The 27,769-nt window shown below is 47.9% G+C and overlaps 1 protein-coding gene across 22 annotated transcripts in view; it reads left to right on the forward strand.

The window, feature by feature from the left end:
• The window catches only part of dlg2 (discs, large homolog 2 (Drosophila)), a 60,307-nt gene that overhangs the window by 25,451 nt on the left and 7,087 nt on the right, over positions 1 to 27,769 (forward strand). For 13 of the 22 annotated variants that reach the window (XR_003890960.1, XM_029848329.1, XM_029848308.1 and 10 more), the window contains 11 exons: positions 14,662 to 14,715; positions 15,418 to 15,468; positions 16,620 to 16,744; positions 20,446 to 20,615; positions 20,695 to 20,831; positions 21,889 to 22,033; positions 22,169 to 22,334; positions 24,091 to 24,144; positions 25,130 to 25,285; positions 26,533 to 26,689; positions 27,267 to 27,369. Coding sequence is in view for 21 of the 22 variants with exons in the window: in XM_029848329.1 (XP_029704189.1) it covers positions 14,662 to 14,715; positions 15,418 to 15,468; positions 16,620 to 16,744; positions 20,446 to 20,615; positions 20,695 to 20,831; positions 21,889 to 22,033; positions 22,169 to 22,334; positions 24,091 to 24,144; positions 25,130 to 25,285; positions 26,533 to 26,689; positions 27,267 to 27,369 (1,318 nt within the window). In the remaining variant the exon portion in view is untranslated. Of the gene's footprint in view, positions 1 to 3,486; positions 3,652 to 11,983; positions 12,460 to 14,661; positions 14,716 to 15,417; positions 15,469 to 16,619; positions 16,745 to 20,445; positions 20,616 to 20,694; positions 20,832 to 21,888; positions 22,034 to 22,168; positions 22,335 to 24,090; positions 24,145 to 25,129; positions 25,286 to 26,532; positions 26,690 to 27,266; positions 27,370 to 27,769 lie in introns of those variants that run through there. The other 9 variants (XM_029848318.1, XM_011619138.2, XM_029848321.1 and 6 more) reach the window with 7 other exon arrangements.

The raw sequence follows: 27,769 nt of genomic DNA on the forward strand, positions 1-27,769 counted from the left end.
AGGAACGTTCACTATCCGTTCAGGGATGTTCACCATCCATTCAGGGATGGTCACCATCCATTCAGGGACGTTCACCATCCATTCAGGGACGGTCACCATCCATTCAGGGATGGTCACCATCCATTCAGGGACGTTCACCATCCATTCAGGGATGGTCACCATCCATTCAGGGACGTTCACCATCTACTTAGGGACGTTCACCATCCATTCAGGGACGTTTAACATCCATTCCTCTGATTGCAGTGATTGTGGACTTCAGTACCACTTATTTAATTGCTTCACATCAACTTCTGTTTGCCAAATTCAAGGACCAACGTGAACACACACACATACACACAGATACTCTCAGACCACTGCATGTGTTCATTTCATTGGAGGTATTGTGGAGCGCTCATAAGAACATTAACTTTGGCACATATGGTGATCGATGGCAGAATGTGAAATCGTGGATACAAAGACCCTTCACAGAGGAAGCCAACAAGTCAGCAAGCTGAAGCTAGTCCAGTATTGGCATGGCTCAAGTCATGTGATGGCTACTAAAGCCATAGTTACTCTCTGACTACAAGGTACAAATCAAGCCGTCATTAGTGCTTACTAATTACATGCCTTAATTGCGTCTCCCTTATTAAATCAAAGTTGAACTGATGCTGTGTTTCAGCTGAGAGGAGAACTGAATGTGTTGTCAGAGGGTCCCTGCACGTAGCTCCCATCTATGTAGGAGGATTGTGATGCTAAAGGCGCTGCATGGTTGAAAAGGGCCCAGCTAACCTCACAATGGCCTAGAGGAGCATGTGCTCTTAGACGCTGTCGTCTGTGTTTTCAGATGCAACCACTAACCTCAATTTTATCTTTCTTTTCTATGTATTTACTAGTTTTTGCACTGTGATAAAATAAGAAAACTTTATCATTTGTCAAGCAAAAACATTAGTGAAAAATCCGTAAACATTAATTTACGAATAAAATATCACGTTTAAAGAAATGCATCAAATAAGACATTCAACATTGTACGGCAAGATCTTGGAATAAAAATAGGACGAGATTTTCTTTAAGTTCAGCCTTTAAGCCATTAAATAAAAGCTTTAATAGCATCTAAAATCATGAGCAGACGTCTGAGTGTAGCCGATGGCTGAGACGCCCTCTGTCATGGAGAGCAGGTGGAGCCCTGCTCACCCTCTTCATTCTCTTCAGATGGAGGGAGGGATGAGAGAGGGATGGAGGGATGGTTGGAGGGTGGGAGGGACGGATGATAGATGGAGGAAGGGAGGAATAATAGAGGGATTGATGGAGGGAGGGAGGGATGGATTATAGATGGACGGATGGATGGAGGGAGGGAGGAATAATAGAGGGACAGATGGATGGATGATAGATGGAGGGAGGAATGATAGAGGGATGGATGGATGAATGATAGAGGAACAGAGGAATGGAGGGAGAAAGGAATAATAAAGGGAGGGAGGAAGGGATGGATGATAGATGGAGGGAGGAATGATAGAGGGATGGATGGATGAATGATAGAGGAACAGAGGAATGGAGGGAGAAAGGAATAATAAAGGGAGGGAGGAAGGGATGGATGATAGATGGAGAGGAATGATAGAGAGGCGGAGGAAGGGAGGGATGTATTATAGATGGATGGATGGAGGGAGGGAGGAATGATAGAGGGACAGAAGAATAATAGAGAGATGGAGGGAAGAATGATAGAGGGATGGATGGAGGAAGGGAGGGATGGATTATAGATGGACAGATGGATGGAGGGAGGGAGGGAGGGAGGGAGGAATAATGGAGGGACAGATGAGTGGAGGGAGGGAGGGAGGAATAATAGAGAGATGGAGGGAGGGAGGAATGATAGAGGGACAGATGGAGGGAGGGAGGAATAATAGAGAGATGGAGGGAGGGAGGAATGATAGAGGGACAGATGGAGGGAGGGAGGAATAATAGAGAGATGGAGGGAGGGATGGATGGAGGGAGGGAGGAATGATAGAGGGACAGAGGAATGGAGAGATGATAGACGGATAATGGGTAGATGGAAAGAGGGATGGATGGATGGATAAACAGGGATAGAGGGATGGATGGATAGACAGAGAGATGATAGAGGGATAGATGGACAGAGGGATGATAGATGGACAGAGGGATGATAGAGGGATGGATGGAGGGATGATAGAGGGATGGATGATAGATGGACAGAGGGATGATAGAGGGATGGATGATAGATGGACAGAGGGATGGATGGATGGACAGAGGGATGATAGAGGGATAGATGGAGGGATGGATGATAGATGGACAGAGGGATGGATGGACAGGGATGATAGAGGGATGGATGATAGGTAGATAAAGGGATGGATGGATGGATAGAGGGATGATAGAGGGATGGATGATAGATGGACAGAGGGATGGAGGGATGATAGAGGGATGGATGACGGGCCACAGGCCCCACCCACATCCCTGCAGGGCGTCTCCAGGGCCTCAGGCAGGTCCGACCCACAGCAGGATCAGCATGAGGGGGGACTGAGACCATCTTAGTTTCTATTCCCGCCACCTGTCATGTGACCACTGGGACAGGCTCCATCACCCCCACCTGTCATGTGACCACTGGGACAGGCTCCATCACCCCCACAACCCCAATTAGGACGGAGCCAAAGACGGCTGCCTAATAAGAGCCGGTGCCCATTGTGGGGTGTAATCTGCCTCTACTCAACGGCTCCAATCAAATAAATTTGCTTGTGGTTATTTAGAACACGTTTCCCCTCCACTGACCAAATCAGCGGTTTGTTTCCTCTTTTCTGCTTTAGAACTCAAAACCTTGAGGTTTCAGAACCTGTATTCTATCTAAAAAGCAGCTTCCATCTGGTGTCCACATTCAAAAGAATGGGATGTCCCCAAATTGCAGTTAATTGGTTAATTACTTCAAGTTAAGCTGTGTTTTAATAAAGGAATAGTGCCACTAGTACGACACTCAAAGTGTAGGTTAGTCCCTAGTTAGTAACCCAGTGGTAACCAGCACCTAACAGGAGAGCGGCCCCTGTCCTAAAGGATGACTGGGAAGTGTCAAATAGATCTGTTGGGTTAGCGCTGTTAGCCGCTGCATCATGTGACACAACGTGTGCGTTCACCAGCATCAGATGCCGCTAACATGTTAGCGTCCATCCAGTGAATCACTCACACCACCTGATTGTGACATGTACCGGCTATGGCTGTTTGTTGAAAGCGCAGAGCATCACCTGCCCCCCCCCCCCACCCCCCTTTCCCTGTTATTATGTCGTCAGGAAGCTGCAACAAATGCTCGGCGAGATGGAGTTGGTGCCGTCTGCGTGCGGGAACCACCGGTCCCTCCTCCCTGTCCCGTTCCCCCACCTCTCTGTCCGTCTTCCTTTAATCCTCCCTCCATGTCCTTTCATGGCTAATACGGAATACTCCCTTCAGCATCATCCCGTCTCTGCTCCCGCCCTCCCTCCCTTTTCGGCTCCTGCCTCTCCGCTACAGTCTGCTGATAAGGAGCATTCAGTGCAGATGGACAGCAGCTTGAGCCATTCGCGCTGTGACCGCAGACCAGAGCACGTTCCCTCACCTGTCGTTATGTTTGCCTCTATTTGGTATGCAAAGAAGCTCGGGAGGCGACTCGTGCAGAACAGCCGGAGAGCTAAATTACTGAAAGACAAGGTAAGTCTGCCGGGATTGGCAAAACAAGCAAACATTCCAATTTCAGAGCAGAAAGGAGGACTCCTGCTTTGGCAACATATCCGTGTCACGTGGATTTAAATGTGAGATCTTATTTGAGGTCCTCAGGGTGCCTGAGTGGCACCGTGGCACGTCGCTGCTTTAATTCACCTGTTGATTAATAGTGTTTGACGCGCGAGAAAGAGCGATTTTTCTCCACGTTAGCATCATTTCTGCGTGAGGATGAGTCGGTGGGAAGAGACTAATGTCACGGTGAGGCTGTGCCGGCGTGGAGGGGGATTCCGGAGCTCAGCTCCACATGCTTCCTGGTCAGTCTTTGGGTCATCTTGGTGTCGATGGTGCAGCCACTGCATGACCCAGACTGCAGATGTGTCTCCTCTGTGCCATTTATGATGGATACGCAGCATAGGACTGAAACGGGATTTAATTTTTTGTTTTATAATAAAAAGAGACATTACAAAGGTCGCAACACTGAGCACCTTCAGCCATCACAAACTTTCCGTTCACACTTTCTGCATTCCAATGTTGATTCTCCCCATTGTGGTTCTCCTCTGCTGTTTTCTGCTCCGTGCTGATAGAGTATCACGTCTTCACAGACCTCTCCCCACAAGCGCCCCCCTGCGCTGACGACCTTGACTACTTTGTTATTCTACATTTGATCTACGTTCCACTGTTGTTGACTGATCGGAAACACCCGTTTTAACCCTCACACGTTGTGAGGCCTCCTTATTAATGATGACTGTCTGGTCTTTGGCCGGCAACACAGCAGTTTTCCACTCTTAACCACCCGGGAGGCTGCAGACTAAAGGATGGTTTCAAACTAAATGAAAGCAATAAAGAAAAGGGGTGAAAGTGTGCAGCGCCTGGCTCTGCTCGCTCTCATTGGCTGATCAGCTCAGGCTTATGACCCCATATAATTAGACAGTTAATTCACCCACACCCTCAGTCCTGGGGGGGGGGGGGGGGGGCTTTAATCAGGCCAAAAATCAGCTTTAAATCCTCACGTGTGTTGCCGACCCTATGGATCCCGAACATAAACACAGGATCGTTCACTGAGATTGTCAGCGAGCGTCTGAATCTGTTTAAATTCAATTGAAATTTGTTTAAATATGTTCTTCCACCTTAAGTCTTTCAATAGGTGTTGCCACTCAGTTAAGTTCCCCAACGTGAAAATACAAATCGTCTTTTATTGCTTAAATGTGCCAGATTTTTACACAATTCTCATATACAGCTTGGTCTTTCCTTAGGAGCTTGTAAAGTGATTCTATACACACGCCAATCCTTAGATTTCACACACAGTTTGAATTGGCTATTTCTGAACCGAAGGCTAATTGGTGGATCATTACAGCCCTGACGATTCTCCCGCCTTTTCATCGCCTTTGATCTCACAGCTTCCGCCAATAATTGCAGCACATACCTTGTAATTGTCCTCGTGTTACTCACGTAATTGGTGACCCCCTGACGAGCGCACGCCAGAGACCGTATTCACACGACCGCCATCGGGCAGCTTTCTAGGGTGAATGTGGCCTTTGTGTGGACAGTTCTGGAGTTCAAAGCAGAGTCTCCATTGTCCAGTCATTTTTGGTGGTTTTGAGGTTCCTTCGTTTTGAGGATTTTGGGTGTACGTGAACCTTAAAATGTCGCTACTCGTTTGCCCGAGTTTTCTGGTGGGGGAACGCCACAGGGGGGCAGCACCTGCTGCTGCGTCAGACGCTTTCAGTAGGAGAGCGCAGATTATCACCTTGTGCCCATCAGACCTCCTAATTAATCATGTTCGTCAGTGCCACAGCTCGCGGTGAAGATTAGCGATCGGCTGGTTATGCTCAGAAAGTCTTTTCAGTCAAAATGGCGACCGGAAGAGGCTCCGATTTAAAGCCGACATCTGTCTGAGCACCCCAGGGGGTCATATCAGGAGATGCCACCTACATCCAGGGTGGAGCTTCTTCCTTTGGAGATTGCTAGCGCGTCGAAGGCCTCCTCCTCCTCTTCCTCCTTTTGTTTTCACTGTTTTCACTCCCGTTACGTCGCCTTTCTGAAGTGAAGCCTGCAACAGTCCGTTGTGGTTCCAGCCAGCTCTGCAGCATTATTGAGAGCTTTGGAATCTCATTTGCTTTTACCCTTGTCAGCACTACTTTGCACCATCACTTGTTCTGGCAGGAAAAAGATTCTACCTGTTTCTTTGATGGACATTCCGGCCAGTCGTAGCCAGTCACATTGAACGGCTTTATTGTTAAGGTCATAGCTGCAGTAGCTCTGGAATCGGGCACGTCGTTAGCTGCTAGCAGAAATATGAGCTTGCCGCTGCATTTTCTGTTGAGTAGTTTGTTGGTAGTTGTGCCGACGTTCACCCCGTTCGTGACCCCTTTTGACCGTGATTAAACCTTTGCAAGACCGCGATTCCTGCTCAAAAATGAGAGCCGGTTCCATCTGGAGTCGAATCCGCTGGCACCGTGCAGTTAAGAGGTGCTTCACAGCCGTTCTGTGCACATTTCTATTATATTTGCTGCTTTCAAGGACGCCAGTCTTGGTCAGGAAAGGCGGCAAGTACCAGCGTTCTGTTGGTCAGAGAGATGATCGAGTCAGTGGAGATGAGGTAGAGATTGAGTCACGGGCTGCTGCGTTCGAATGGCGGATGGTGATCAGGTGAGGGTTCAACCCTTGTGACTGAGGTCAGGAATGAACGTCAACATACTGGAGGGTGCCCGGTGTGTGACGTACTGTTTCCTGTTCAGGATTTCACCGGGTCCGGCTGCCGGTGCCATCGAATGTGGCGTCATTTAAATCAGATGGGGAGAATCGCTTGTTTTTTTGTTATCTGGGCAGCACAAAGTCCCCGTAAAGGCAAAGACGCGTCAAAATGCAAAGTCAGTCAGGCCAGCGCAACGACAAGACTCCTGGCTCGTTCACCAAACACTCTAAATAAATCTGTGTCCACAGCTGTCCACCGCAAACTCCGCTTCATTTCAACGCAACTGCAGCAAAAAGCCCACGGCTGATGAAAGATATTCTAAGGCCTGAGCTCACGCCAATAAGCCCACAAGATGTACAAACCTACGACTGTGCGATGTAGTGCTTTGTGTTGCTACGGTCCTGCCCTCACACGTGGTCCTGAGCTGGAAGCAGCCTCTGAAAGAGCAGGTTCGTGAATACAAATGGCCCAAATGACTTTTCCCCCTGAAGGCCGGCTGGGAGAGGAGGTCAGAGCAGGGCCGGTGCTGCTCACTGTGGAGCAGAAGCAGGTTCCAGGAGGCGGACGGCCCTCTCTACGATGCCCAGCTGGGAGGAGACACTTTGGGTGCACCTTTGTGCTACATGAGAGGAGGGTTTCAGTTCCTAAAAATGAGTTTAAACTCAGCTGTAGGTGAGGATCTCTTCCGTTCCCATAGTCATGAATTAGATTTGGGCCTCTTTCTTTTTCTCTCTCTCTCTCTCTCTCTCTCTCTCTCTCACACACACACACACAAACTCCCACACTGTTGTTACTCTCATGATGTGCTGATGGCAGAGCAGCCATTTGGTGTTTTGGGAACCTGCTCCTCTCTATAATGGATGTACTCTCCAGCATAATGACATCCACGAGGCCTTTTTAGAAGAGCCGGTTCCTGGAGAACTGAGTGTCTTGGGGAAATTGCAGTGTGTGGTGGTGGGATTGCCTCTTTTATTCTTTTTTTTTGTGATGCACGTTAACCAAACATGTTACCCAAAATATTATGTAATGTAGTTATTGTGTAGATATTACCGGTGACACACCGGAGGTGAGGCAGGCTGTTTTCTTCAACATTCACGCCTCTTTCACGTTGAGAGAAAGGAGGACACACGAGAGGCCGGTGTGTAAGAGGGAAATAGCTGCTGTTTGCAACTGAGAGGGGAGCGAATGAAAAAAGTCAGAAAAAACGGGAGGGAGGCCGCCATTTGTGGCCGCGGCAGACGCTACGGTTAGCATCATGCTAGTGGCCGTTGTTGCCTCTCATGGGACACGGACTACCCTGTCGCTGCTTCCACGCCGAGTCCTCCTCATGACAGTGTCGGCGTTCGTCCGCTGCAGACCAGAGTTGCTCCGCCTCTTTTCCTGACGTGCTTCATTGATCTGTCTCTAATCTAGTTCTGGCTTCCTGACAGAGCTGGCTTCCCTCAGGCCTTAATTATGGCCTCCATGTGATTTATATCACTGGGCTCCATGCAGCACCCAGCACCATTCCCTGCCTAATCCAATCAGGTTTACGTCTGTGGCCCAGCCACAGCAGCTCTCACCCAATCAGATATATTGAGTATGTGTCGCAAGTGTTTCCTCTTGCTTACAGCCCCCCCCCCCCCCCCCACCCCCCACCCCCCACCCCCAGGCTATAGGACCAGTGCCCTGGACAGCTCTACTACATTGCTCTACAGTCATCTTTTTGTAAGGATTCTATCAGCTGTCAGGAGGTCTGAGGCTCCAGGCAGAGCTTCTCATCCACACAAAGTCCACCTCATGGATCTGGAGATGGTTCTTGGGGCGTTCCGCTGATATTGGCTTAGTTCCCTCCTAACGATGTTGTGGGACCTCACGAGGCCTTTTGTTTTCCCAGGAATATTTTTCACTTCAAATACTTTGGAATCATTTCGTGCGCTCGACCGCACGACGCCCGGGTCACGATGAGCTTTTGGGGAAAGCAGCAGTGGGATAGAATGATCAGTAAGTCGCCCTTGACTTACCCTCTGCGTGGAGGAAGCGTCCCAAACCTTCTGTCACCACCTTGCTCAGAGAGCCGCGGCAACCTTAAGACACGAGTGTCCATCGACTTCCTCCGCGACTGGGCCTCGGACCTGGGAAGCCTCAGTGCGGGGCTGAATCTGAATTTGAGCCCAGCCAAGTGGTCGTCGCTGGTTACCATCTGCAAATGGAAGCAGACGCTGGCAGAGAAGCTGAAGAAGAGACCTGGGTCCAGCAGTGATGAATCACAGGTCAGCTGTAGGTTTAGGAACAATTAAGTGACTTCTTGATCATTCCTGCCTTCTGATCACGCATTATTTAAGAAAAAATAAAAAAAATCCCCAACAAGTTGTTCAAAAAGTGATATTGATAAATGCAACGCTTGAAAAAGTGGCATTATTAAGCTAAAATGCCACTTTAAGGATGATTCTGTAAAATGATTTCCTATTGATTTCCATATTGTTTGGTTGTTCAATTCCAACAAACTTTTCACAGTTTTTTTAATAGCAGTTCCTCCTGATGGGTTTTCATGTTTTAGTCTTTGAATTTAAAGAGGCAGTAAGGGAGACATTTGTTTAAAATAGTGATAAAATGGCCCCGATATGTTAGCAGACATTAAAGAATCACATTATTGTCAACTGCTTAAATCAACCGTAGTCCAGCCAGAATATTCTCCATTCAGAAGCAAAGTTTCAGCCTCTAAATAAGCCCTGATTTTTACGTTTGTGTTTTGGTCTGTTCAGCATCATCGGGAGCGTTTCGGCGTCCGGGTTGCCAGTTACCACCGAGCTGGCGCTGCTGCTGCCAACGTTTCAGATCACCGATCTCTGGTGTTGCTAAAAAGGCCTCGTCGTGCTTCCCAAATGCGTGCTGACAAAGTCAGAAACAAAACAAGGATCTTTAGAGGAGATGCTAGAGTTGATGTTCTAGCTGGACCTGGCACCCTAACTGGCAACCTGTGCTCCGAAACCGCCCTCCATTGCGTATCTCCTGGCTTGTCTGGCTTCAGGGTGGATGTGGTAGGAGAGGGAGTTAAATCCAACAAACACTTTCACACTTTTGTCAGTCACATCAACAATGTCGGGTCAGCGTTATGAACTCAGCTACATATTTGGTTTTTTTGACGTTTCTGTTTACATGTACGGGTATTTTAACGTCATACGATGCAAAATTCTTTCATATTTCCTGCAATAAGCAAATTCTGAGGGTTTTTTTGCGTGAAGAAAGTCGGTAAGCAAATGAAACGGCTTCGTTATTCTTGTAGCACTCGACCCAGCTATTGGCAGAACCTCCTCAGACGGTTCTCACGTCACCTTTTACTGCAACAGACATCAAGAGCTCCTCCATTGTTTCCCCTCTGAAGGACTCGGTGCACTGTACAGAGGATCTAGTCGGAAGATCTGAGTTCTCAACATCAAATTAGCATAAAACTCTGACCTGATTGAGAAAAATGGACGTCATTTTTGGATCCAGCTGTTTAAAATGGTCCTAATTCAGTTGAAAAAACATTGATAGCTTCCTTTTTTTTTTTTTCTAACCCAGCGTTATAATTAGACATAAATTTGGGGACGTGCCAGTAATTATGTACGCTGACTCTTGATAGATCCGGTGTCCCTAACTGGTGGAGCTGGACAGGTTGAAAGCATCTGTTATGCGTTCTGCAAGACAAATGCCTCCAGTTTATCTGCCCCAGTGTCCAAGCTAGCAGAGCCTCTTGAGAACAGGAAGCTAAAGTTTGGTGGAGGGATGTTACCACTCAAATCAGCCTGTGGTTCAGTATTAGAAGCTGAAACCTTTGTACCCTGATCAAATATTTACCCAAAGTGATGATCAAACGGCGAGCAAACGTCTTCACGGGCAGATTTTTGCTTCAGTATTCAGTCATGTTGTTTCCGGGTGTTTCTTCGTCAGCCGGGAAGGCAGAGGATGACGGTGTTCATCCTGAGCCAATGAAAGCGGCGTAACGTCACCTCTTCTTCACTGCTTTCACCCATGCAGTTGTTCGAAGGACAGTTTGCACCTTGTGGGTGATTTTACACTCTTCTATTCAGAATTTTCTTTTGGGAGCGTTGTTTTTTATTGTTTGTTTGTGCCTGTGTGAGAGGAGAGGGAGCCAGCTCTGCAAGGCCTTGCACACACACACACACACACGCACACACACACACATAATCAGCCTTCACTGTGAAGTGTCTGAATGGAGCTCTTCACCTTTCCCCACCTTTTGAAAACTCACTGGTGCATGACTGTAATTCCAGTAGGTGGGTGGAGGGTTAATAAGGCTTCAGCGTGACGGTGAACTGTTTCCGCCCCCTTGTGGCAGGTTGGCCGCATTACACAACTGCAGCAAACTTCAACGTTACAGCAATCTGGACAGTACCATTCCGCCATATCCCATAATTTTCAGTTTCCGGCCCAGCCGTGCTGTCAGTCAGTCCAGCAAAAATGGCCGCGGTTGCTCTTTAGATGCTGTTATATTATTATTTGAACCCTCTGTGGACAATTCTCAATGGATCCTTTGCAGTTCTACATAAGATTGTGTTGACTGACTTAAAGATAAAATCCAATGTGTTGTATGTATCTAATATGTTCTGGAGGATGGAGGCAGAGTGGTTCGTAATTGTTGCGAGCTCCATCTACCATCTGTCATCTTCCACTGGGGCCGTGATCCCGAGCACAGCGAAGCAGAAAAGCAGCCCCAGCTCTGCATTTTTGATTGAACACACACATTCTTCGGACAGCGCACCAACATTTGCACACACACCCATAACCTACTAATGCAGTTTAATGCCTCAGTGGCTGCTGATGAGGGATGCTTCATCACTGGCGGTTGCCTGGGGGAGAGGCGATAGGTCACGGTAACACCCACGTCGCCCGGTACACAAAACATCAATCTGTAGCCCTTTTTACTATTTCATATCTGAGAGTAGAAAGCATCCACGTTGAAGGCTACATGACAATTTGGAACGTGCACGCCCGTGCGGTCCGTGCACTGCGAGGCGGCGCAGCTTCGTTTCTGTTTCCCCGGCAGACGATGTTGATGCTAAAGCGCCCGGATGGTTTAGCATCATCTGCTCAAGGCCACAAGCGCTGTGACACTGATTCTATCCGACTGGGGGAAAAATGGGGGGAGGTGGAAGTCAAGAAATGCATTATCCGATCAAAGTGAGACGTAGCGCCTCGCGAGCGCGGCGGGCTCGTGTCGTCGGAGTCCTGGATCCGTGTCAGAATCAATAACGCGCTGCTTCGTGATTAATGGCGCCCCAGGACATGGCTGGATTTCTTCCTCATTTTTAATTAAATTGTTCTCAAGATTCTGGTGACTGGCCATAAAGCTGCAGTTTTAGGCCCCCAGAGGACGACCAACTACTCAATGGCTAACGGCCGGCGTTGAGACGCGCTGCAAGTGGATTCATTTATTGACCATCGGCAAAACCCCCCCCCCCACACAAAATTCTCTCTCTCTCTCTGGCTACTTTACCATTCCATCTTCACACCTATTCCATCTCTCCTCCAGTTCTTCCCTCTCTCTCTTCCCCAATATCTTGCTCTGTCCATCTCTTCATCCCTCCCCTTTTCTCATTTGTCAACCTCCCCCTCCACACACACACACACACACACACGCGCTCAGGCTCAGGCTCATGTATGTGCTCCAGCCGCTTCATTCATCACTCCCTCTGCCAAAGCGAAGGACTCAGGCGAGACGGCGTCTCGGTTTGGTTGACTCTCGCTTGTAGCAGAGGGAGAAGGCGAAGGCGACACACTAGCGGCGAGGCGAGCGCGGCTCAGTGTTGCGTGGCAACGCCATGACTGCTCACCTGAGCAAACAGCACAGCTGCTTTGCAGACCTCGATGGACAAGGGGACTATGGGAACCGCTCGCCCCATCAGCGCCACTGCCACCAGCGGCGGCGCCACCACCAGCACCATTACGGATCCGTTCCCGGGGGGGGCACCCTTCCTCGAAGAGGGGGGAAAACTTGGCATTTGGACCAAACGCCTGGGAGTTCTAGCCGATTGGCTGCAACGAGAGCTAAAGGGCGAAGCTGTGACCTGTGGCCCTCTGAGTGCGGCTGCATGCACAGCTGGCAGGAGCCCCGTCAGGTAAAACCCCACAACTTCATCTCGAGTTCAGTCCCTGATTGAATTAAAGCCAATTAGCTGCAGGATTTTCTTCCAAAACTCTCTGTTCGGACGGCGCCGCAACATCACTGCTCTGCCCCTCGCCCTCAGCTGGAGCTTACTTCCTTTTCCACCGTCTGCACAGGCTGTGAGAGCGACGCTGTAGATTTACACCGTAAAAATATGTCCATTTGTTTTGTGATTAGTCGCAAATACTGACCTTCTGTTTGTAGCCATTATTTTGGGCTGTCTGAGACGTGATTGGTTAATTACTCAGCATAACCTCAATGGTCAGCACTGAAAATGGACACGTGGTCTGTGGGTCAGCTACCAATATCTTTCATTTTAATGACCTCAAAAAGCTCACAGCTATTTTATTATTAAAATGTCAGTGATTCATGTGCATTATCTAGTGATTGCAGCTTTCATTTGGATTTGTGTATTTTGGATTTGCACTGCGTCCGCGTGTCCAAGAACTTATTGTGGGTATATTTTTAGGATTATGTTGTTACACCGTGAATAAAGAGCCTGAAGTGAGTCCGTTTATCAGGGGCTGAGGCAGAGACAGTGCTTTGGGAGGAAACATATTCCACTAAGGCTGGTGTGCTGGTGAGATTTCTACATTTAAAGTTCGCTGCTGGCGTTACCTTCTGCAAATTCAGCTTCCTTTAACCAGATTCCCATTTCGTTGTCAGTGTTTAGCCGCCCTCCATGTTACCGGCGTTGCATTTGAGTAGATTTCCTGTTACTTGTGACTTCTTTTCTGTCACTCTCGCCGCTGGAGTTGTTGACTATTTTTACACCCCGCGTCAGTGAATTATTGATCCAGCCATGTTCGCATGAAGTGTTCTCCATAGAAGTTCCTGAATTATTGAGGAACGCTCACCAAAAGCACACGACCGCACCAAAGCGGGAAAAGCCCCTCGGTTTGGGTCTCCTGCTGGGTCACCTGCAGGACCGTTCACTGTCATTTCCAAGTCATTTTGTCTGTTTCGGGGTGGCTGTGACATGAAAGTGACCTCTCGAAACAAAATGCGCAGATCTGCTCTGGTGGGTCTCCTTTGATTGAGGAACATTCGGAGTGAGCTGTGTAGGAGGGCATCTGGCCTGACGACAGCTGTGAGCTGACCTGATTAATACCGCTGTGCATCCAGCCTCGAGTTCCGCTCATCATTGCGTTTGTTCTCTGCGCCTGCATACTTGATAATCCAGCATTATTAGACGATGACATTATCACCAGTGTCATTCAGAGAGGGTGAAATCCTCTCAGCGCATCAAGTGCACGCTTGGAGGCAATGAATGATGTGGTAATCAAGGGATGCACGAACAAGAAGAAGAATAAGCTTCGGTGCGTTTGAGCATGCCATTTACTGTCCGTGCACAGTTGAGTGGTCATTCCAGTGGTGTGTGCACATACATGGATTCACACATCTTCTGAAATTCCCAGCGATGCTATCGTTCTTTACTTTCTTTTGTATATGCGTATTATCTTGTGTCCATTGTTTTCTTTTGAATCTTTAACTTGGTTAGCATGCTTATTAGACGGGAGTGGACGGGCTCAGGCTCTCGCCGATGCATCCAGCCGAGTGACCCAGCTGGCAAACACAACCCGCGCGAGGAGAATATACGGTTAGCTTAAGGGACGTCTAATCTGCCAGTATTTTATTGTGATATTGGCAGGAGACCGATTCGTCCGTTCCTAGTTAGCGTCCCTGAGCCCTGTTCATCGGATGAATTCCATGTTTGAACATGTTTATTCTAATAGGGGTCATTGTGCTTAATATCCTGGTGAACCTTTGCTAACGCGAGCCCCTGTAATGCTGTCTCGGACCGGGTCGGTAGGGCAGAAGCGTCCACCACTGCTCTTAAAAAACTGCAATCTTTGTGGTGAGTGCGGCGCTGAAAAATGGGCATTTTCACTCTAAATCGAATAAATCCATTTGTTCGCTGCCGGCGCCGGTGCTGTTTCTGCCGTTAAATGCTTTAAACCAATAATAACCTTTTGTAGAGTCCCGTGTGGGAGCAGGGGAACGTGCCAGCATCCAGCAAATGGAAATGTTTTAAATTGTTGATGATACAGGATCTACAAGCGTGTCCCCTGGAAACATTTATGGAAAATAGGGCAGAGCTCCGGCGTGCCTCTGCCACCACATCTCACTCTCTTCTCCTGCCTCCCTCCGACAGGCCAGCCCCGCCCCGATCATCGTCAACACAGACACGCTGGAGTCGCTTCCTTACGTGAGTTGGAATATTTGCTTCCTTTTTGCGGTTCCTTTCATGTCAGCTTTCAGATGGCGTGAGCGGCGTTCGTTAGCCAAACGAGGCGGTAGCGCTGCAATAAACCTCATTGTATCAGGATGCCTTGAAAACATATTGATCCATGTTCAATAGAGGTTATTTCTTAACCTCACAGCGAGTGTTATTGATCATTATTGTTGTTCATTATTGGATTTATCAAGGGACAGGCTGCAGTCATATTAATCCTTTCCAAGAAATGAGGAGACGATTGCAGCAGATTTAGTTAGAACTGCTGATTTCCTCTGTCGTCCCATAGGTCATTTAGATGATTCACTTCCTGGTGGAAGCATCAGCGTTCCCTGGCTATTATGGGAACTATTCATAGAAGTTATCTTTGCTTCCTCTACTGTGGTACGACTGTGATGGAGGACGTGGAACCAACCCGACAACCTTCCAGTCCAGACCATAATGTCATCAAGAGTGCTGACAACAGGAGGAACAGCTGTTTATTGTTCCCCCTGCTGCCCAGGCTCATATCTGCTTAGTTCCACCTTTAGAATGCTGTTCAGAATAGGAAAACTGCAGCAGCAGCATCTAACTACACACTCCTCAATATTCTTGTCCTGCGTGTGAAGATGATTTTAAAGATGTGTTAAACAGTGTTAAAAAAATTGACTTGATTTATGTTGTGTGTGTCCTCAGGTGAATGGTACAGAAATTGAATATGAGTTTGAGGAAATCACTCTTGAGCGGGTGAGTATCTTTTTTGCGGCTAAAGAGCAAAAAAACAAAATATCGTGAGGAACGTTGGTGTAACTACACACAATATGGGATTTCTTTCCCCAGAAGAATCCTATAGCTCGAACATATAGATAGAACATTTACTGCTGGACTCAGTGTGAAACATTGAAGAGGTATTTTGAAGACCTGTGGCTCATTTTCATACCACACTGGTGTGAAAGCACTGAAATGACTCATTCAACAGTTACAGCCCTGACTAACACCAGCTGCTACAGCAGGGAGCATAGCTGATCAAACTCCAAACATCCCATCCTCCAGGACATGTTTGCGCTGTCACCGGTAGCAGCAGTGCACGGCTGTAACGGGAGGATTCTAATGAGCCGTCAAGCACGTCTGAGGGTTGCGTGGCTCCGCCCGGTTCCTCCAACTCGCTGACGGGAAGAACAGTGAACCTCTGGGTGTAAATTTAATAACCCAACTCACTCACGTCACGTTGGAGTACGACAACCAAGTCGACGTGGTGGCACAAACGCATTCAGAACAACATTAGGAGCCCCCAGGGCTCCATTGTGGCTACAGAGGGATGACGTTTATTAAATAAGATTTCTCTCCCCCATATTTACCATGAGTTGAGCGTCATATCTGATCTGATGTTCCAGGCCCTGCAGGTTGGGCTGTAATCAAAGCAGGATGCTCTTCCCAGAAGTGAAGCTCAATTTTGACTTTGTGTGCTGGCATCCAGGAAGCTTTTATTTGCACAGCTTGTAAAATGCAGCTCGCGCTCCGAAAGACACGGCGTGAGCCCGCCGCCTCTCTAAATACACGATGAGGAAGTAATAATGAAACGTTTGACATGAGCAGGACGGCTCGGGGTCTCTTCGGCCGTTTTCCGCTCGTACTGAGAGCAACTTTACCGTGACGTTGCTGGAACTGCTCACAGACTTTGGTGGCAACGTGCAGAATCTGACAGAAGCAGTAAAAAAAAAAAAGAATACAACATTAATGAGAGATGAACACATTGAAAACACAACATGAGCAGCGCACAGCTGCTGGCGCTGCACTCATTTGAACTGTGTACGTTTTATTTTCTTGCTTTTTATAATAAAACAATGTAATAAATGCTTGGTAGTAAATTCTGCTCCTGACTGTTTTGGTGGCTGCAGGGAAACTCCGGGTTGGGCTTCAGCATAGCCGGAGGAACGGATAATCCACATATTGGTGATGACCCTGGAATTTTTATTACCAAAATTATCCCTGGAGGAGCTGCAGCAGAGGATGGACGCCTCAGGTCTGTCAATAACACACATTTAATGTGGCGGATTAACTAAAACGCTTGTGATCGCGCACATTTCAGGTTCCCTGTCTTGCCTGCTGCCTCCACGAGACATGTCTAAACACCGACCTCTGACCTTTGACTAAATTGCACTCATCTAATGGCATATTTAGGTGTATAAAAAGTAAAAAGTAACCGTTTCATATTAGTTTTAAATTAACAAACGTGCTTTATTTAGCACTCATCTAATGGCAGCACATGTCTCAGCACATTCTCCTTTATCCTGCGTTACAATTGAAGTCGTAATAATCTGTAGCATAAAAAACACCAACAACAAACCTCCAGACGTGTTTAACGGGGAGTAAAAGCGTTGGAAGTGTCGCTGTGTGAGTGTAGTTATGAGCGTGATGCTTTAGTTTGGGGTTATTTCCTCCTCTTTGTCAGGACTGTCAGCTCTCAGCATGGTGCATGCACACTAAGTGTGATCATACTTAGCTCAGCTGATGGTCACTCACTCTAAGGTCGGCAGCAGGAAGTCTAAACACCATGTAGGGAATCTAGGAAGGAGGATTTATTTTGTTGGTTACATTGTCCTAACCTCAGTTTGATATTGCTGCTCTGGGAAAGGACCTGGCTTAATGTCCCACCAAGTAACTATGAAATCCTGGGAAATTCCTGTAGATGTATTATTCTTTTGATTTCCTCTTAATGTTTGCATTGGGGCTGCACAGTGGTGCAGTAGATCGCGCCGTCACTCCTGGTCTTCTGGATCTTCTGGGCTTTTCTGTCTGGGGAGATTGTTAGATTGAGTAATTGATCGATTGTCTCTCTGTTCTAAAGCAATTTTAATGGATCGTAGATGTGAGTGGTCATTTGGAGGAGGAGAGGGGGAGAAAGAGGAGTGCTGTGAGGAGAGCAGGTGCTCGAGGAAGAGCTGTGTCTTCTAGAGCTTTTGGAAAGAACACAGGGATGTTCCTGCTCTGACAGAGTTCACCGCTGAGGAACGAGGGTTGAGATCCGTCTGGAGCGCCGCGCCTGAACCCTCGAGGTAGATGGTTCAGACAAGATTGTTCAAGTAAGGGGCAGCAGATCCAGCTGCTACTCTGAAGGTCAGCATCAGGGACTTGAAGTTCATGGGGGCAGCTCCAGGTAGCCAGTGGAGCCCCATCGGCAGTGGGGGGACGTGGGCCTGCTTAGGCTGGTGTAGACCAGACGTGCTGCCATGTTCTGGACCATCTGAGGCAGCTTCACCACACACATCGGTGTGTTAGTGCTTTGGTATCACGAAAACACTTCTTTAAGTTCTTAAGTTCTTCTCTAAGTTCTTCTCTTAGGTTGTCATCAGAGAAGGGACTTCATGGCCGAGCGTTAAACATTCCCCATTTCTGCACCCATATATACAACATTTATTTGCGTGGTGTGTGTGGATGTGTGTGTTGAGTCCCAGCTGGCCCCTGTTACATTGCCCCCTCCTCCTCCATCACCACCACCACCCCAGGAGAGATGTGTCCTTGATTTTTAGGTCGTGAATGTTTTTGTCAGCACCTCAAGGGATCTCAAACTGAGCTTTTAGCAGATTCTAACTTCAACACGTTTGCGTGCTTGCCCACATGGACACTGACTCATAGTCCAACGTATAAACACAACCTTCCATCACGTATGGGTTTATTTTGCAAGTAAACGTGAATTTCTGACGACAACCGTTTTGTCCTACAGTCAAGTTTTTCATTCAATGTGTCCACCAGAAACAGGACTTTAGAAACTGTACTAATTAAATACATATAAAATGGCTCAATCAAAAATTTTATGACTGCAGTTTTTCTTCGCACTATTATTTTTCAATTATTGTTGTTTTTCCAATTTTACCAAGAAGTAGAAGTTTGGGACCCCCGAAAAGTTAGTAGTTAGTATGTACCAGCGCCCCCTTTTGGAAGTATCAATGGATGCAAACACTTTTTAAAGCAGCCAGTCTCCTCCTTACGAAATCCTTCCATGGAAAAGCCAACAGCCTGTTCCTCCTGAGGTACTCCAGCGTGGATGTTGAGGTGTGGTAGCTTCGGCCCCGCCTGAGGACATCAAGGATCTCCTTGGCTGTGAACGCCGGTTGACCATCAATGATGTGGGAAGGTGGGGGTAATTGACTGGGGGAAGAAGGGGGCTCTCCACCGCTGCACCAAGAGGGGGTGGAAGACCGGCTGGATCCTGAAGGTTGCCGGCAGCTTCAAGCGGACGGCGCTGCGGTTGATTTGTTCGATGGAATAGAGGCCCATGTAGCGTGGTGCCAGTGTTCCACCTGAGTCCACCTGAAAGGGGGAGGTCACAGGCGACAACCACACTGGCTTCCCCACTCAGTGGGGCAGGAATATGTTAGCTATGCGACGGTGCCTCGCAGCGGTGCGTTCAAGGGCAGCTCGGCCATCCCACCAAACTCATCGGACTTGGCACAACTGAGCCTGGACCGATGGCATCACCACTTCTGCCTCCTGGCTGGGGAACAGCGGGGGCTTGACTCCATGAGTCACCATGACAACCCTGTGGCAGAGCTGACCAGGGAGTTGTGGGTGTATTCCACCCATGGCAGGTGAGTGGACCAGAAAGCCGGTAGAGGTGATGCCACGCAGTGCAGGGAGGCCTCCAGTGCCCTGGTTCACCCATTCAGACTTGCCATTGGACTAGGGATGATACCCAGAGTTGAGACTGCAAATGGTACCGAAGTAATGATAAAAAAGTCTTCCACACCTGGGAAGGGAATTTCAGATCCTGGTCGGACGCCATGTCTTTGGAAAAATGCCGTGGAGGCGGAACACGTACTGGACTTGCAGAGGGAAGTTCAGGACGGGGAACAAGGTGCACAGCCTTAGAGAGCTGATCTACAATGGTGATTATAGTTGTCTCAGACAGGGGAAAGACAACATAAACCTCTATTCACGACCACGGGCGCGAGGGGTAGGCAGAGGTCACAGGAGTCTGGCTGGGGGGGGGGTGATGTGAGGCCTTGTTGTGGGCACAGATGGAAGACAGGCAGCCAGCAACTGGAGCACCTCCGTGTTGAACGTACTCCCCGGGTTTGCTGGAGAACACCAAAATGTCATCTTTGTAGACAAAAGCAGATTTGTTCCATTCGTCACGTAAAGCATCGTTAGCTATCGTTAGTGAGCCCCAACGGCCCCAACGGACCGATCTATGATGGGCGATCCAGCCGGACACGGACCCAGAATGCAAGACAGAAAACCAGGTGTCAAAGTCTGTTTTTGGGAGACTCTTAAAAGGATCTCGTCAGCAAGGCAACAACAACAAATGCTGTAAACTTGACGTAGATACCACGGAATCATCTGGCACCAGAGGGAAGCCACGTTCGCTCCTCGCAAATGGTCTGTTTTTATAGCACTTTTATGGTCATGATTACCCAGAATGTGTTGAATTGCAAGTCATCCATTCACACCCACACTCATATCATGGTGACTAACTTGCAGGATCCCACATGCTCACTAGGAATAACCAGTGGTAGACCAGACTTTCACCTGCCTCGGAGTTCTACTTGCACTAAAACCAGTCTGTTAAGTCTCTCGCAGCAGTTTTCCAGACTGAAATGACTTTAAATCATTTAAGCTTGTCCTCTTTTCTAATTGCTCCCCCACACAGCAATTTCTTGGAGACCTAAAAGTTGCCAAGTTGCCACCGATCATTGAGAGTTGAATTTCACGTGTGTTTTCCAGAGTCAACGACTGTATTCTGCGGGTCAACGACACAGACGTGTCTGAGGTTTCTCACAGTAAAGCAGTGGAGGCCCTGAAGGTCGCCGGCTCCATTGTCCGGCTGTATGTTCGGCGCCGCAGGCCGATGCTAGAGACTATCATTGAGATCAAACTCATCAAGGGACCAAAAGGTGGGCCACACACACACAAACACACATGCACATACACAGGTTTACACGCTGGGTTTTATCCTTTTACCCTTTTACCCAGGACTGGGCTTCAGTATTGCTGGGGGTGTTGGGAACCAGCACATCCCTGGGGACAACAGCATATATGTTACCAAGATCATCGACGGCGGGGCGGCGCAGAAGGATGGTCGGCTCCAGATCGGAGACCGGCTGCTAATGGCAAGTATTTTAAAAAGAAGGGTTTTATTCAAAGATTTCATGAGTGTGGTTTTCTCCCACACTTTGTGAACATAGTGACCGAAGTGGAGTTACGTGGAAGTGAACTTTATTCCATTTATAGATGTATGTTTGCAAACTACGGCCCGTGGGCCAGATACGGCCCGCCTCCACATTTGGTCCGGCCCCCTGGACAATACCAGAAAGCATTTTGATTTTTTTTCATATATGTGTATTTGTATTTGATAATAAAGTTGGACTTTAGAGACTGCTCATATGAGTCATTTAAGTAAGAGATTCTGCTCTGACAACTAAGCGGAACTTGGACCTGTTAAGATTGTGCACGGCACAACAGAAAGTTTATATTCCATGGACTTTTTTTACGTGAAGAAACCAGAGAGGGTTATTTGATTGTGCCTTCTTGAAAACAATAAATTTTTATGTTTAGGCACTCCTGCAATCCTCACACTTTTTCTGTTACAAACTGACCCCGGCCCCTTTTCAGAGAAGGGAAAAGTTATGTCGCCCTCACAGGAAAAAGTTTGGGGACCCCTGTTTTACAGTGTCAGATAAGTTCAAATGTGCTTTGACACGACTCCAAGGGATGTGGGTAAAGCTTTGGAAAGAGGAGCAGAGGGAGACAGAATCCCCGTGTCTATAGGGTTCATTAGTGGACTGCAGAGTTGGACATGAGATGATTAAAATGAGAGAGTGTAGCAAATTCTTCAGAGAATTCTTAAGAAAACCTGCTGTTTCTGTCTGTATTTAGCCTGAATATGTTAGCATTCAAAGGCTGGAAGTGTTTCATCGACAGTCCAAGTCAAATTTTCACACCACAATAATTCATTGCAACAGAGACGTCTCTGTGGAAGAGGCTCTCCTTCTTGCTTAATCAGCATTTAATTCTATTACCTTCCTACTGCAAAGTTCTCACCAGAACGCCATCTGTCATAACCCCCGCCCCCCAACAGTCCCCCCCAGACCGTCAACATGTAGGATTTACCTAAGGTCGGCTGTGAGGACACCAAACTGTATGAACGTCTGTGTCTGTGCTGAACAGGTGAACAACTACGGCTTGGAAGAAGTCTCTCATGAAGAAGCTGTGGCCATTTTGAAGAACACGTCAGACGTGGTCTACCTGAAGGTGGGAAAGCCCACCAACGTCTACCTATCGGATCCCTATGGGCCTCCTGATATCGCACATTGTAAGTCTTCATCTTTTGGTGCCGCTTCACTGCCTTTTCTCATTTCCAACCCTGATGGATTCATCTGAAAGTAACTTGTGCGGCAGAATACAGACGCTAAATTTCAGCTAAACTCCGTCTCTGTCTCTTCCACAGCTTTTTCGCCAGCCATGGAAAATCATATCTCTTCCCCCATCAACAGCGGCACGCTAGATTACAAGACCGCCCTCCCCCCCATCTCCCCTAGGAGTTACTCCCCCCTCCCTAGGCACTTACTTGGGGGAGAGGATATAAACAGGTTGGATGGTTTTTCCTTCTTACGGTAATTACCTTCTTCCTTACTACGATTAGAACATAAGGTAGACGCGTTGTTTACGTTGTGCATTCTAACAACTTTATTTGATCATATATTAAACAAATGTATATGCGCGTGTGTGATTTAACTATCGATGAGTTGGCGTCCTGGTAAATTCAATCTCGATAGAGCATCAAACATTTCAAAGGATGATTGTGATTGATGGAGGAGCTGAGTGCTCAAAGTCATATATATCATCATATATCGTACCCTTATGCATCCGTACCAGGCGTATGGATTAAACATTTCTTGGTGGAGTATCCCCAGAAGCTGGGATCCCATCTGCCCATTTTTTGGGTGGTTGGAAAGGTGCTGCGGGAGGAGCAGAACGTGACCTCGTGACAAGCACAACATCACGCTGAATAAATATGGCTGATATATGAGACTGGGAAGCCTCGTGTAAACCAGTGACACTCGCCGGTGAAGCGGCCGCGTTGCCCAGGAGCTAACCATGTGGCCACTGAGGGATTAGAGCCGCAGTCTCACTGGAGTTAAGAGGTTTACTGGGTGTGTTAGAATCCCGAACAGCCTTTGGGATTATTTTACAACCTCAGGTGTGGGCCTTTGCTTGTTGTTCTTTGGGTTCCTACAGTGTGAAGCCTCCAAAATACTTAGCGAAAGAGCATGTCTGCTGTACCACAGCATTTTCTCCTTCTAAAACTAAACTACAATTGAATTCTTACTTAAACTGTTTAAGCCTGTTTGAAAGGGGGCAAAGCTCAGATATAAAAGCCAAAACGGCCGAAGGAATTGTTGGAGTTTTTAACTGAAGTTTTAAATCAATCAGTATTTTTCAGTTACTAAAGGAAGATAAACCCTCAACCACTTGATTGCTTACTTTAATTAGCTCTGCCACAGACCCTTCATGTAGATTTTGATTCTATTTGCTGCATTTTATGACATCATGGCCACATGGGTCATATTACCAACCTACAATCACAATAACTGCACTCTTCTCGCCATCATTCTCTTCATATCTTTAATGTTCTGTCATTCTGCTAATTTCCCTGGTGGACACCCCCTAAAGGGATCAATAAAGTACTCTTGAATCTTGAATGTCGCACTGTGACGCATCCAAAAGTCCAAAATGTGTCTACGCAGTCCTGCCTGCCTGGCCCCCCCTTCGGATTCTAACTGACACCTATGTGTCCTTGCGTGGCCCCTGTGTTCTGGTCTGATGTGGTCTGACAGGCCGCCTCAGTTAGCACGTTGCGGTTTGAATGACTCAGCGAAATCTCTCTGGTTTCTGCGCCTCCTCGGCGACTCGTTCATTAGGAGGTCCGAGCGCACGCTGAGAAGTCAAGAATCAGGGGTGAATCCAAGCTCAGCCCCAGTTTGGTTCCCAGAAATGAATAAATACATCGATTACCTGGCAGGATGACCCAAATAAGCAGTACAAGGCAGACATAGACCATAAATATATACTGCATATTAATAAGATTACATAAAATCCAATACATTCACCTGGACTGATGGAAGGCACATGTGGACAATCTTTAATCTTTTATTTATTTATTTATTGCACATGGAAATAGCTCAGAGATTTAATGAGAAAGCAGAGCTTGATGAGGGAGGAAGGGTGTAGATAGAGTCTTATCTGTGATCCAGGCCAGACAGTCGTGCACTAGTCCATAACACGTATAGAGCGCGTGAGTGAGTGCGCACGCGTGTGTGTCGATGTCAGTTGCTCACAGCGGTAAGACCAGTTTTTCCTTCTAAATAGAAATTCCTCCCTGGAGGATGGAGACGGCCACAAGTTTGAGCCCTTCCAGCTGAGGTGAGGTATCAGCATGCTCCTACGTGATGTCACTGCATTTATGAGGGACTTTTTGGAGAAATGAGTGATAACCAGTTAAAAAGGTAATTGTAGTTAAGTTTTAAGATCACCGTACTATCAAAGAATAAAGAGCTAGTGTGCTTTAATGGGATACTTTGAAACCCCCCCTTCCCCACCTTTCTACTACGGTCTTTAAAATGCTTTCGGTCCAAGGAAACTAAATATCATTTTGTGGTGTTTAAGATGTTAAACCTTTCAGTAGGTTCCTTCAGATGTAAATGGGCAGTCCCATGAGGGGTTTTAACCCCTGGAGCTGGTTTCTTTTTGTCAGGCAGGTGGAGGATCATAAAAGTGTTACTCTTACCTGTAGCTTCAGGGCCGTCATGTGCTCAGTGTGACATGTGAACTGGGCCAGGAACCTTCAAAGTAAGGTTCCCCGACCCAGCCGCGCCTGTTTAAAAACTACACACACATTCAACTCATTCAACGTCTGAGCAAGAAAAGAAAAAATCAGATCACTGCCAGAGAAATAAAGACATCATGGACTGGGAGAAGGGAAGAACCATCTCGTTGGACCAACGTCTGTGTCATCCTCCACCTGACCGACAAAAAGCACCTCCAGCTGTGTCTAAAGAGAGCAAACAGAAAGACAAAAGGGGTCTAACTCCTGGAGGGGAGGGGCTGATGCTGCATGTCGGAGGTGAACAACCACCGCTACGAGTGAGTTGTTAGCATCAGATGTTCTTTCCGGTAACTGTTGAAGGTGCGATTAACTGAGACGGATGAGATCATCGGATTTTCCATCTGATGATAAATTTAGAAATATAGAGTTGCAGCAGCTCAGACTGAGACGATGGCGTCGGCGACCTGCGCCGATCTCCACTCAGTCTGAGATTTTACTCATTCTTCCCTGTGTGTCACCTCCTCCCACCAACACTCTTCCTCGTCAATAACCTCTCTGCTCTTGTTTCTCACTCCACTGTAGGCCTCCCGAGCCCGTTTACAGCACTGTGAACAAACTATGTGACAAAACACACTCGCCCCGACACTATTCCCCAGTGGAGTGTGACAAAAGCCTCCTCCACTCTGCCCCCCTCCCTAACTATCACTTAAGCCTGTTCCCTAACTCGGATTTCACCAGGTACTTTCCGCCACTGTGATCACTGCTAGCGAGTCGGCCGCGCGGCATAAATGCATGCATGCTGCGTTAGCATGTCACCCAACACAACAGCCCTCTTCTCACTGTTGTACCGGCAGCAGATTGGTGTTTTCACGCGGTAGCATGCTGCTCTTTCTTTCCATTCCTCCTGTCTCTGCAGGCCTTTGCAGTATGTAGTCGGAGCCCATGAACCTCACTAAAGTTCCTGTAAAATGTGAAAAATCGCTGTGTATCAATCCTTCAAGGTCATTTGGTGAAATTTGGTGTAAAAGGTGTCAGGGAGGGGGTATAGGGGCCCACCTTCTGCAGCTGCCCTGCATTGTACAGCACAAACAAACATGGGTATCTGGACAAGCTGCGTAATCGCCATGACGATCGTGCCGTGTTGGTGTTTGGAGATCCCGAGGAACTTATCAGTGCCGTCCTCGACTCTCTTAATCGGAAGTCATTTAAATAGGAACGCTGTGTGGCTTCTGTTTAAAGGTGTGCACGTCTGGTTGAAATGGCAGCAGAGTGGTGCATGGAAGTCAGTAAGCATGTGCATGTAGGTTAGAGTTCACATTTTAAAACCAGCTATAAAATTTGCATTTATTTGGCATATAACATACTTACTTCAGTTGAAATGGTGACATTTCTGCCCAGTTCTGTTGATTATCATACAAAAAAAACCCCCAGAAATCCCTCAAAATCCCTCTGGAAAAATAGTTGAAGAGCTTCCAGCTGCTTGTTTCTGCTCCTGTGGTTGATATTCACCAGCAGAGGTCAGTCTGATGCTTCCAGCCTTTTCGTGGCTGCTCCTGTAACCAGAGGAGCGGCTTTGGTTTTTCAGCTTTTTACCTTTTATTCTAGTCTCTGAGTGCAGGAGTTTCACTCGGATGGATTAAACTCAACAGCTGTGCTGCACGTGCTGATGCTGTTGCGGGCCGACGTTCCTCACAATCAGCCCGAGCCGATCGGGTCTGTAAAGCACATGACGTGTGTTAGCATGTGACAGCTTTCCTCCTCCGTTGAAGCTGAATTTGGGACAAGCGATCTAAGTAGAGCACCGTCCCCCTGTGGAGACCCGGCAGTGCGCGAGCGCCGTCCTTGCCTGAGAAGCGTAGCGTTGAGGCATCTCTCTACCTATTGTAGCGTTGTCGTCCACCTCTCATCGCCGTCCAGCCAAGCCTGAAGATGCTGAGATCCAGCGACTCCCCCGAGCTGATGTACTACCTGAACTGTCTGTACAGGGAACCCAGGAAGGTTGTGCTCCACAAAGGCTCCACCGGTCTGGGCTTCAACATCGTGGGCGGCGAGGACGGCGAGGGGATCTTCGTCTCCTTCATCCTGGCGGGAGGCCCGGCCGACCTGAGCGGGGAGCTGAAGCGCGGCGACCAGATCCTGTCGGTGAGTGGACGTCCTCGGCGCTCCGGGACGAGTCTCCGTTTGTCTCCCGGCTTTAACGTCAGAAACAACCGCGTCTCGTTACGCGCTGGAACTGTTGAGGTCAGAAATGCTCACAACCCCTCCGAGCAAACCGTGCTTGGGTGGGTGTTGGTTCAATTCCCTGTGTCTCACGCTGAATTCCCTGTTTCATACTGGTCGGCTGTGACAATCGCCAGTGCGCTCCCAGTATATTAATAGACCGCGTGATGGTTCTGCTGGCCTAGATTCATTTTCAGGGCAGGTCAGTAATAAGCTGCTCACCTCCCATGATTTAGGCAACGTAACCCAGAAGATTCTCTGTCGTGTTTTAGGATTTACCCACATTTTGTTTACATGTGATAAACCTGATGTCCTGAAATGAGAGGAAGACCAAAGCGTCCGTCTGTAGCTGCCTTTGTCCCCACGCCAGCGTGTGGACACGCAGACGTTGTCATTAGTGCGCTCGGTGCTCACGTTCAGTCCCTTGTGTTAACTAGTGATCGCTATGATCCACAGGTGGAAAACACATTTAAACAGGTGGCTGACTCTTGTTCAACAGGTGAACGGGATTGATCTACGGGGCGCGACGCACGAACAAGCAGCGGTGGCGCTGAAAGGAGCCGGACAAGTGGTCACCATCATAGCTCAGTACAGACCAGAAGGTACGTCAGGAATTAGCGCTCATTAACTGTGCTTCACCTCCGTCATGAGCCGTCTGATGTCAGTCAACGTGCAGCGATGGAGGCGGCAGGTTCGACCCTTCAGAGTCAAAAAGTCCCCCTGTTTCACCAGTTTGGGGGGGGGGGAGGTTCAAACCATTTTGTTGGAACATCCGTGTTGCTTCAGGTCCTTTAACCTGAAGTTAAGATGCACTGGACCAGACATTTATAGGAACTAGTCCTGATACAGCGCTAAAAAAAGCTTTTATTCCTTAATGTTTAAGTGACCCGGAGGCCGTTGTGATGGGATTCATCCATTCATCCACTCATTCATTCATTCAGAGCTCGTTTTGCGAAATGTAAAAGTCCAGATCCCTGACTGGGAGGACCAAATATCTCCAGT

The sequence above is a fragment of the Takifugu rubripes genome, chromosome 15 (assembly GCF_901000725.2).
Source record: "Takifugu rubripes chromosome 15, fTakRub1.2, whole genome shotgun sequence".
Taxonomy (NCBI): domain Eukaryota; kingdom Metazoa; phylum Chordata; class Actinopteri; order Tetraodontiformes; family Tetraodontidae; genus Takifugu; species Takifugu rubripes.